This window comes from Psammomys obesus, unplaced genomic scaffold, assembly GCF_907164565.1.
Source record: "Psammomys obesus unplaced genomic scaffold, mPsaObe1.curated_primary_1811, whole genome shotgun sequence".
Taxonomy (NCBI): domain Eukaryota; kingdom Metazoa; phylum Chordata; class Mammalia; order Rodentia; family Muridae; genus Psammomys; species Psammomys obesus.
This window is the reverse complement of record NW_026585895.1, coordinates 4712959-4725101: the sequence shown is the minus strand read 5'-3', so window position 1 is coordinate 4725101 and position 12143 is coordinate 4712959. Positions and strand designations below refer to the sequence as shown.

General features: G+C 44.2%; 1 protein-coding gene across 1 annotated transcript in view; it reads right to left on the bottom strand.

Moving 5' to 3' along the window:
* The window catches only part of Frzb (frizzled related protein), a 55920-nt gene extending 44165 nt beyond the window's left edge, over window positions 1–11755 (bottom strand). Inside the window, exon 1 of the mRNA XM_055600562.1 lies at window positions 11668–11755. Coding sequence (XP_055456537.1) covers window positions 11668–11755 — 88 coding nt within the window. The remainder of the gene's footprint in view (window positions 1–11667) is intronic.
* Window positions 11756–12143: the final 388 nt, after the last annotated feature.

Genomic DNA, 12143 nt, shown 5'->3' with positions numbered 1-12143 from the left:
GTTTTTTTTTTTTTTTTTTTTTTTTTTTTTTTTTTTTTTTTTGAGACAGGGTTTCTCTGTGTAGCCTTGTCTGTCCTGGACTAGCTTTTTAGACCAGGCTGGCCTAGAATGCACGGAGATGCTTCCTTGAGTGCTGGGATTATGGGATTACAGGCGTGTGCTACCAGGCATGCACCACCACAGCTCCCTAATCAGGTTTTAAAAATGAAAGTCCGCACGTTTCCTGCCAGGTCATCATAATGGTGCAGCAGCGCCAGAAAGACATCGCCGTCCTAATAAAGCGTGCACGCTGTCGCAGCAGAGCCAACCGCCTCAGCTCAATCAGCAAACGTCAGGTGATCTTGGTGCCATCATATGTGCCCCTTCTCACAGGCACAGCTCTGCTCTCCACTGTCTCCTTGTGGCCCTATACTCGATTTTATTACTAGTTTTATTTAGAGTGTGGAAGAGTTTCGATTTTCTTTCTTGGCCTAATGTCACAGGATCGTAAACGTAGGTAAGGGACTCAGCAATGAGAGTGGCAGCTGTGTGTAGGGAGACACATTGCTAGCTGAGCACAGCTACCCGAGAACTCTTAAGCCAGAACATGGATGTGTACGCCCTTGCCGGAAGTATATGCTCCTTCAGCAAAGCCAAGACACGCTGTGTGGTCACTAAGGAAACTGGGTGGTGGGTTGGAGTAGGTTGTCTGGGGTGTGGGGCTGAAACACAATCCGAGTCCAGGCTGCCGGTAACTTAAGTAAATCTTCTACCCAGGCTTTCAGTACTTAGGGGCGGGAGGCCAGACGTTTCATCTTAATGGCTGGCAGCAGGACTCTTAGGAAAGAAACGGCGTCTGTTTAGGAAATGCTTTCATAAACATCGTGGATGGATGGAGCAGGGATGTGTAGCCAGCAGAAGTAAACATGAATTTAGATGTCAGGGCGAGGAGCGGGGTCAAGGCAGAGAGGAGAGAGTCTAGCCGCATGGCAACAACCAGTGAACAGTACGAGGGGCACAAGAGAAGCACAGGGCTAAGCACGGCGTGGCTCAAGTGTCGCTCATCCCTCTCTCCCTTCATCCCCACAGCCATCTCCTGATCATTCAGTGTCGTTTCACAGAAACTAGAGTCCGCTCTTCAGAAACAGCAAAGTACTTTCAACATATCGACTTATCTGATGAAATCTCTCAGGTCCCAGCACTAACATGATGGCTGTCAACAGGCTGTGATTCCAGTCCCAAGGGAGCCAATGCCGCTTCTGGCCTCCATTGGACATTGTACATATGTGGTGCACAGACAGACAGACATGCAGACGCAAAACACTCATACACATAAAATTGAAAAAGAAAAAGAAAAAAACCTTTCCTCCTCAGCCTCCTCTTCCTCCTCCTTTTTTTCTCCTCCTCCTCCTCCTCCGCTCATCCTCCTCCTCTTCTTTTCTCACACTAATGTTTCTGGCCACCAAAAGTATGGCGGTTTTCCCCATACCAAACAATTATCCAATTATCTGCAAATATCCACAGGGCTTTTTATAATTCAGTTTAACTCTGAAACTGGCCATCTGGATTTAGCTAAGATCTGTTAGATTAAGGGGTTCCATAAGGCTGCTTCCCCGCCCCACTCCCAGCTTCAGATGCGAGTTACCAGACTGGGGCCTCAGGTTAGCCACAAATGCCACCTGACTTGATGACACAGCAAGGTTCCCATGATCCTCTACTCAGGGAAAGTTACTGCTTTACAGTACAAACAGAGGAAGAAGATGAGTGAAAAGACACAGACCACTGAGTTTTAAAGAATTCAAGGCATACTCTTATACTTAGTGGTGTCCGACTAAGAATCCCATACTTCAGAGGTGTTTTCGAAGACACTGTCTGGAGTCCCTGTCCATTCCCATCTGCCACGCCTTCCCCCTTAGCATTTCAGATTGTAATCCTGGCATCATGGCTTGGTCCTTCAAGGCACTAACATCCATCCAGGGATACAGCTGGAGTAACCTAACCAGAGCCAAAGGCATTAAACAGCCAGGAACATCAAGGGCTTTGCAAGCTCCATGTCAGGAAATAAGGATAGAGACCATACATGCATACATACTCACATTACTTTATGCAAATGTAACAAAAAAGGTAGTAAGTCTGGCTTATTGTAGACGAAGCAAAAACAGAAGCAATTTTGTAAATGTTTTGTTTTTAGCAGGATGAACATTTTAATAAACTGGCATAATTCTCTAAAGTCAATGAGTATTATTAGAAAATTAAATCTGTATTTTTATTAGCTTATACTCCATGCACAAATTCCATCTTATAGGATATTTCGGTAATAGAAAATATATTTTGGTTTCCCTTTATAAGACCCTTTTAAAGGCTATTTTATCCTGGTAACAATAAATTGTCCTATACTAAACTCTCATATACTACACTTTGTTTTGAAACTATACGTTGAAGAAAAAACTGAATCATGTAACAAAACTAACCATGACACTCTTAACTAAAATAATCATTCTCTGCTCAAAATAAATAAACATAATTGGGAAGTCAGTTGCCTAAATGTCTATTTTTGTTCTTTGCTCAACCTAATCTTAATTTCTTTTTTTACTTCAGCCAAATAATGAGGCTCTACAATATGGTTTAATGGTAGCTTAACGGCCCTTATTGCTCTCCTTCCTGTTACTGAGAACACTGTTAAGAGCATATCTGTGTGGTACTTTGAGTTGTTCAGAGTAAGAAGAGCCTATAAAACTTTTAAATACTGTTTGGTATGAGGCAAAGAAGCAGGCCCTGTCAAACCCTGTTGGGAGGAAGTGAAGAAGACTGTCTGCAGAACAAAGGGCCACGGAAGGGCAGCAGCCTTCCAGCCCTAACCTCGAATTCTGTGTTTGTAAATGTATGCCAGCCAAGAATCCCGGATTGGTGCACACTCTGTAAGCACAGGCCGTCAAGGTGATTCAGACTAGACAAGAGGAGAAGAGAATGGTCTGTGGAAATGGTCACGACGTTAAAAGTCTTAAAGTTTTCAAACAGGGCCAGAGTGTAGCTAGTGAGAGGGCATTTTCCTACTACGTACAAGGCCTTAGATCCCATTCCCATTATCCCCATAACACACACGCACACACACACATTAACAGTGGTGATTGCGTGATGTAATGAAAGTGTCATCATACATAATTGCTGAGACAGATGATAAAGGATGCTTAATTGAGGATGTAAATATAGATACATCTAAAGAAATACATATAGTTGTAGAATATATATGCTATATATACTTGTGGAAAATATGGATTTTAACTCTTAATGTTGAGTATTCCATATAATATGCTTTTACATACAGATATTAAAACATCTAACTTTCTAAGGAATAAAGTTTAGGGTGACTTTCAGGTTTGTGTTCTTTGATTATCCGTAAATTTCCTGGATTAACATGGATTTTCTTCAGTAAATATGAAACTGTTCTTCAAGAAAGAAATATTACTTTAAATGAAGAAAAATAATTTAAATGATATACATTGTAAAAAATTAAAATAGACTGATTACCAGACTTTATCATATTCATTCTGAAAGAAAAATATTATATTTTATATGTGAATATTTCTCACGTCCCAATGTTTATTTTTAACTCATGTGTGTCTGTGTGTGAGTATGTGCACATGTGTGTGGGGGCTGCAGAGGCCAGAGACGACGCTGATTCTCTGGAGTTTGAGTTACGGGCGATCAGGACGTGTGGGACACAACTGCTGAGAAACTAAACTCACGTCCTCTGAGAGCAGCAGACGCCCGAGAACACTGAGCCCTCTCTCCGGCAGGGACCACAAGGTAAAAGGAGGAGGAGAGGGGAAAGAAGAGGCAGAGAAAGGGTGCTGTCATGAGGACAGACATGATGGAGCGGAAGTGGCCCAGGCAGGACCAACATGGGAAGTCACTCATGAAATAGGAAGCATTGTGCCACATGCTGCAGACTGAGACCTGGACACTGGGCACCAGAAGTGTGGAAAGTTGGAGGATGGCACTGCTACCTCAGGGCACACTGAACAACACAGCTTGAGAGTTCCTGCCCATCATGGGCTCTGCCGTAGCCACCGATGTCCCCCACAGCCCTGAGGCATTGGAGCCACCAAGTCCCGTGCCCCAGTGGTGACCCCTGGGGCACTTTCCTTACTGCATCTGACTCACACATAGAGTAGCTGACTTGTATACACCTTGCAAAGAATCCAACGACCTCAGAAAATGGGTCTTTTACTGCCCTAGGCAATAGAGGATTAAATTCATGGGAAAGGCCTCAATCCACAATGCGGCCTCCACGCTGATTTTAAACTGACTGGATGGCTGTACGGAAACATGGAAGTATACACTCCCAGACTATGAACATAGAAACCAGTATTCAAGCTTTAAAGCGTCATCTGTGAATGGCCATCATTAGGATTAGAGCTAGCAAAGTTACCAGTTAGCAGCATACTGTGCTCCACTCCTGTTTCTCCAGTTAATTATTCTGAAAGCACCTGCTTTTCTTGGGAGTGGGCGCTTATTGATGGAGATTGTTTTTTAAAAATGTCAGAAGAAAGTTCCTCAATGAGTCAATATGGCTCTTTTCTCCAGGCATTCAGAGGAGAGCCGTCACTCCATTGATACCCACTCCGATAGACCTTTTGAGAACAGCTTTTGTATTATTCATGTATTTTCACAAAAGACACTTCATGTCTTTGCATTCTTTTAGTTGAGCAGGAAGTGCAAACAGTTCAGCAAGTCGGCAGCCCTTAAAAGCGGCGGCCAACTGAGGAGATACAATATCAATGACATCAAGAACAAGAAAGGTCCACAGAAGTCCAGAAGGCTTTGGTCCTACTGTTCAGCATATGACGGGCTAGAAAAGAAAATATAAACTTGTTTCAAGTATCTTTGGATGCTAGTTTTAAAAAAGGAAGGAAGTTTTGATGTGAGAAAAGTATGCCTGCAGGGCAACCTGCTGCCCTTCAGGCATTAATAAATTGGCTTCAACAAATCATTTCTCATCCAGTAATAAAAAATCCACCTGCTATAAACAGCCACCACAGCTCTGTTTCTGCCTGTGCCAAAAGATTTCTTAAATCCTCTCCGTTAAAAAGCCAGCAGGGATCAAAGCGTTTCCACCATGAGCTTCCCAGTGTTCTGGAGAGGCCGGGCCATCTTCTGGCACCTTATAACTGTGAGGAACTGAGGTACATATTCAAGCAAGACTTTTCTCAGCATAAATGAGAATGTGGGAAATAGGAAAGGCACATTCAACAAGCTCAGTGATGCTCTGTGATAGGGAAACATTCCCGCCTCCTGTTTGGAGGAACCCACAATTGTGAGCATTTTGCTCTTAGCCATTAGGACTGAGTTTGAATGCGAGAGGACAATGGACAAAATGACCTATAACTAGTCACTGACGTAAACATGAAGTCAACATTTATAGCATTGCACTTGCTCTCTTCTGCACCCCTTAACAAAACCTAAACTCATGCACTTGCTAGTACAGTAACCACAGGGAAGGACAGTGAGGCTGGATTTTATGTAAGTGCAACTCATTCTGTTTGCCAGTGACGGATACTATGTTAACTCTCAGAAGTATCACCAGTGCACTGGCTGTGAGGAATAACACAGGCTTTCACTCAAGCCCCTGCTGGGTGAACAGTCTTGCTCAACAATCATTCTGTTTTCCTGTCTGTCTCCTGCGTCAATGAGCACTGTTGAGATTTGTGCCCTTCTGAATGAGACTGAAGCATCCTCCCTAGGGTCCTTCTTGTTTAGGTTCTTTAAGGGCTTTAGATTTTAGTATGTTTATCCTACATTATATGGCTGATATCCACTTATAAGTGAGTATATACCATGTGTGTCTTTCTGCTTCTGATACCTCACTCAGGATGATCTCTTCTAGATCCATCCAGTTGCCTGCAAACTTCATGATTTCCTTGTATTTAATTGCTGAGTAGTATTCCATTGTGTAAATGTTCCACAATTTCTGTATCCATTCCTCAGTTGAGGGACATGTGGGTTGTTTCCAGATCATGGTGATACAGCCTTACCCGGCCATAGAGGAAGAGGATCCAGGAAGTCCTGATGAGACTTGTTAGGCTAGGGTCAGAGGACAGGGGTGGAGAACTCCCCCTTTCAGTGGACTAGGGGAAGAGGTTGGGGGGAAGGAGGAGGGAGGGTGGGACTGGGAGGAGCTGAGGGAAGGGTCTACAATAGAGGTATAAAATGAATAAATTGTAAAAAAAACAAACAAACCTAAAAATAGCAAAATCAAACAAAAATGATTTGTGTCATGGGCAAAGTGAAATGTGCTGTCTGTCTCCAGTAGTCTCTAAGTTCCATGATGTCAGGGTCATGTCTGGTTCTTGTCCTCATTGTTTGAGGAATAATGTGCCCAGATTCAATGAATAGTTACTGCAGACATTCTCTACGAAGAGCCCTTTGGTTCCAAGTTAAAGTCTCTCAGGTGAAAAACAATTTGAGCCTTTTCTTTTACTCAGCCCCTCATGATTCTTTGGGTGTGTGGTGGTTTGAATGAGAATGTTCCCTGGGATTCATGGATTTGAACACTCGGTCCCCCTGTTGGTGGCACTGTCTGGGGAGGTTTTGGAGGTGTGACCTTGTTGGAGGAAGTATGTCACTAGAGGAGGGCTTGCAGAGTCTAAAGATGGTGCAATGTCCAGTTTGTTCTCTCTGCTTTGTGCTTGTTCCTCAAGATGTGAGCTCAGCTTGCAGCTCTAACCACCATGGCCACCACCTTCCTCCTCCTGACACGCTGTTTCCACCATCACGGACTCCAACCCTCTGAAATCATAAACTCAAATAAACTCCTCCAGAAATTGTCCTGGCAAGGTGTTTTATCACAGTGGAAAATACAATGCATTTACTCCATTCTTCTTTCCTGGTTAGTTTTCTGCTGGTCTCTGCTCTCATACCTTTGAACACAGTTAGTCTCCCAGTTCCTGCCCAGCCCTTACTCCATGAGACTTTTTAGGTTAAGATGCCCCTCTGGATTGGAAGTTTTAAAACTCAGTTATGTTATTATAAACATGTTTTCATTTTAATCCCAGATGTAGGATATTGGACTGATTCAGATGGTCCACAGCACCAAACTAATGGCCTCATGGGGGCTCTGAGAAGGGCTCTTTGCCAGCTGCAGCTAGTTTAAATCAGAGGGCTCTGAGAGGGAATAAATGCCAGAGCCCAGAGAGAGAAAGGGCGCTCCCAGGAAGGATGCTAGTGCTCCCCTGGCCACTCCACTCACCCCACCCCGAGATGCTCCTGGTGGCTGTTGTTGCAGTTTGACAAGAAGTCGGAGATCTGCTGAAACAGAGATTGGACCTGCCCCAAGGAACCCAATGACCCTCAACATCAGGAAGTAGCTGATGCCCCCTATCCCCACTAAGCTTCTTTCTCTCCAACCTGGTGTTGGGGTGTTGGAAGGGACTGGGGTGGAGAAGGGAGAGAGAGGCACTAAGGAACCCAAAACAAAGTATTTTAACAGCACCCCTCCCGGTGGACTCTCCCGAGTGAAACTATGGGCAGAACACAAAACCACAGACAGATCTAGTCAGTTGTGCTTTCTGTTAGCATTGTTTTGTGTTTTACCATCTGGCTCCTCTAGGTGGCACATAGGAGGTATTTTTTTGTTGAAAAACTACTATATTTATTAGACTGATGCTGAGATATGGCTTACTGTTTCTAGGTTTTACAATTCATTTATGCCAGGGAAAGAGAGCAGGAGGTAAAGTTGCTGGTGTTTTGAACTCTGGACAGATTATTCTAACTGCTGCCAAGAAGCTCACATTTAAAGCCGGAAGCCGATGTTTAACTTTCCCCTAACCCTGCTTGAAAGTGGAAGCATAAGGAGCCATTTGTTAAGGGATAAATCAGCTTAAAGAGCTGAGCGTGCAGCTCAGTAGTAGAGTCCTTGTCTTCCATGCAGGCGGCCATGGGTTCAATCCTCAGGACTGCAAAAAGAAAAGGTAAAATGTGTGTGTGTGTGTGTGTGTGTGTTTTCAACCACAATTGTTTAGATATCAAGTAGAGAGGCTCTACTCTATAATTACTCAGAAAACAGTTACACCCTGGAAGCCACTCCACATTTCTATTTTATTGTATTGAGAGAGGATATCATGTATTCCAGGGAAGCCTCGGATTCACTATGAAGCTGAGAGTAAGCTTCAGTCGCCCCAGCTGCGGCAGACAAGCACTAGTGCTGGACACAGAGCCAGGGCTATTGTTCACTCCCAGCAAGAACTCTCTCCTCCAAGCTACCCCCACAATAAGCACATTCACTTCTAAACTCCTTAGGCCATTTTTAATGTAGTTAAGTTCAAGATTCAAAAAGAGGAATTCAATTTCTGTCCAGTAAAATCCCCCAAAACACCCAAATATTCTTCAGAGTGAAAAAGGTTAATGGCTGGACAGATAACAGAATTTTACTGCTTGAAACTTGGTGTATACACAATTTAAAATTTGCACATGTAAAGGCTGATAAAGCCAAGACCATTCGTGATACTTGGAGCCGGGAATCTGAACTCACTGGTTGTTGGAGCCTCTTTGCCTGTCTCCTCTCCCTGGGGGCTTGCCCTGGGCTCCCAGACCTCTCAAGGAGTCTTCCCTAACACAGTCTTGGGGGCCTGTACTTCTCACAATGCAATAAAAGCACCTGAAGCAAAGCAGAGCCTCGAGAGCAGGATTCCATAGTGCGGTTTCGGCTTTCTCTTTTCTCAAGCACTTCTTTTCCTCTGCTGTGACATGCTATATAGAGCTCAAACATAGTTGTGAAGATAGTAGTGCATAGCTGAAGGGAATCTAATTCAGAGCTATATTCTCCTTTAGAATGGGGGTGTGATCCCAGCCCACTTGTTAGCAGCACCTGGACCTGTGACAGAAATAGCAGAGTCTGCTGCAGGCTTCAGCTGCCTCTGTAGTCACTGCTGGGTGCTGTGACCTGCAGCAGCCAGGACATTTATTCTCCAAGGTTGTGCTGTAGTCTTGAAAGCTATGAAGCGCTACGGTTCTCCCTGTGATCAGGTGCCAAAGAAGTGGCCAGCACAATCTTGAGAAGAGCTAGGTATTACACTGATAGGATAAGATGTCAAGGCTTATTAATCCCTTGCGCTTGCTGACATCAGATCACCAGGCCAGCCTGGGTGCAGGAAGAATTTCAGCCAAGGGGTAAGATTACAGTTAAGTGCTGCCAAGCTTCAGCGCTTTTTTATCAAGTACAGACTCCAGCTAGAGGTGAGTCACCAGAATGGAAAGATCATCTATTCAAAGGCAACAACCTCACCCACTGCTCTTGTGATTTCTCTTTGCTCTTCCAAGTTTCATTTGCATTTCTTTTTCTGCAGCAAGGAAAGTCATTTTGGCATCTTGCCAATGCTTCCATCAATAATCCCAGACAATGTATTCAGATCCTGCCTCTCTTCCCAATCTCGAGGCAAACAAATTATTTTGCTGTTAATAGAGGAAACCACTTCTTTCTGTCTTCATTGAGATACCAATATTCCAGGTACTGTTCATTCCCTCATCTCTTGTAACTCATGATGCACAGCACCCCCACCAGAACCAAGAAAAACACTCATCTCTTTCCCATATGCAGAAAAGCCCAGGGCAACCCTACCAAGGAGACCTTTCCAGCCAGCAGGCCTTCCACCTCCCACTACAGTTAGGGACCTGGCCACACAGAGATGAAATAAACAGACCCTGACCCTTGACCTCAAGATAGTATCAGAATGAGGCACCAGCGTGCAACCACCGCATCATGATTCAGTAACTTCTGTCATGAAGGCATTTGCAAAGTTGAAAACAAAACATGATGGTGCATTAAGGAAAAGGGCTGATATTTGAACTCCGTTTGTAGAATATGGCCTGCACAGTCTAAACCCAGCTTCTAGAATACGACCTGCACGGTCTTAAACTGAATTTCAACCTTGTCTATATGTTAAGGAAACCACTCTTTCTCATTTAAGATGTGTTATTTTCAGATCACAGCTAAACACAAAATGTCACATTTTTATGAATGGAAATTATGATATTATACTGCTAAAAAGATGATAAAACTTTTTGAAGGCAATTTCTGAAGAAGCAAAGCAAACACTTTGGGGTAGTGAGATGGCTCAGTGGTTAGGAACATGGGCTGACGCTGGCTTTGAGGTCATAGGAATCCTCCTGCCTCAGCCTTCTGAGTACTGGGCTTGCAGGTTTGAGCCACCATATCCAGCTGTAGTTCTTAGTAGGTAAAAGAACAGTTTGGAGAAAATAATTTCTGTGATCTTTATATATGTCTAACTTAAAATCTGTTAGTTCCTTAAAAGGAGCTAATAAAGGTTATGATGTATTTTTTTTTAATTTTTTATTTAACTTTTATTAATTACACTTTATTCATTTTGTATCCCCCCATAAGGCCCTCCTTCCTCCCCTCCTAATCCCACCTTCCCTCCCCCTTCTTCACACATGCCCCTCCCCAAGTCCACTGATAGGGGAGGTCCTCCTCTTCTTTCTGATCTTAGTCTATCAGATCACATCAGGAGTGGCTGCAATGTCATCTTCCGTGGCCTGGTAAGGCTGCTCCCCCATCAGGAGGAGGTGATCAAAGGGCAGGCCAATCAGATTATGTCAGAGGCAGTCCCTCTTCCCATTACTATGTAACCCACTTGGACACTGAACTGCCATGGGCTACATCTGTGCAGGGGTTCTAGGTTATCTATGATGTATTCTTACATCCAAGTTTCATACACTCTACATGAATTTGGATTTGTATATATTCTGCTTTCTTGTGCCAGCAGTATTTGTATCCACTTTAACTTACATTTTCTCAAGTATTAAAATGTAAACATAAAAAAAAAAAAAAAGAACACGGGCTGTTCTTCCAGAAGACCCAGGTTCAAGTCCCAGCATCCATATGATGGCTCACAACCATCTGTCATTCCAGTCCTATGGTGTCTGATACCCTCTTGATTGTCAAATTGACAAGATTAAAAATCACCCTGACTCTAAATTTGTGGCTACTGTCAGTGGGGAGTTTCTAGACTGGCTAGTGTATGAGGAGTCTCCAGAGAAACAGACCTGACAGAGTGAATAAATGTAAATTCATGTCTATGTAAACGCACACAGCAGGAGATTCATGTAAAGGGAGTTCATGAGAGCAGCTTATAGGCTGTGGTCCAGATAGTCCAACAGCGGCTGTCTCTAGACAGTGAAGTCCAAGAATCCAACAGCCATTCGGTCTAGTAGGCTGGACATCTCAGCTGGTTTTCAATATATATCAGAATTCTAAAGAGGAGGCTCTAGTGCCATAGAGGGGCCGCCTCAGCAGCAGGGTATACAAACTTGCTAGAGAGTGGAGGTCAAGCAGGCAAAAAAGCAAAAGCTTCCTTCGCCTATTTATGTGGGCTGCCACCCGAAGGTGTGGTCCAGATTTAGATTCGTCTTCCAATCTCAAATAATACAATCAAGAAAAATCTGTCCCAGGTGTGCCTAGCTGCTGGCGTGCCTAGTTATTTCCAGATTTAGTCAAGAACAGGCACAGCAGCTGGGCTCACTGCAGTGGGAAGATACAGCCTAAGTCAGAGGTTCTCACCCTTCCTAATGCTGCGACCCTTTAATACAGCCCCTCATGCTATGGTGATCCCCCCAACACCATAAAATTATTTTGTTTCTTCCTACCTTTAATTTGCTAGTGTAAAGAATCACAATGATACTTGATGTGTAGGATATCTGACGTGGGAGTCCATTCACAGGGCGAGAACCGCTGCCGCCTTAGGCGGAGGTGGTGCTCCATGGGTTGTGTTCTCAGTTGTGCAAGAAGAGGGCACCGAGCATCAGTTGCCACGCTGCTTCCCCTGTGGATGCAGTCATCAGCGGCCTCCAGCCCCGGCTGCTGTGACTTCCCTACCACCCTGGACTGTACCCCCAGACTGTGAGGGACACGTTCCCTTCCTTTCTTAAATTACTCTTATCAGGTATCTGTCACAGCACAGAGGAGAACTAAGGCAGAGCCACTAGGACCTGTCTAGTTCTCGAAACCTGTCTGCTGGCAACCAGCCCTTAAATGCATGAGCACGGGAGGCATTTCAGAGCCAGACTACAATGTGGAGACAGACAAGGAAGGAGTCTGACTCAATACGGGGAGTTGAGGAGGACAGGAGAGACACACAAATAAAGTAAAT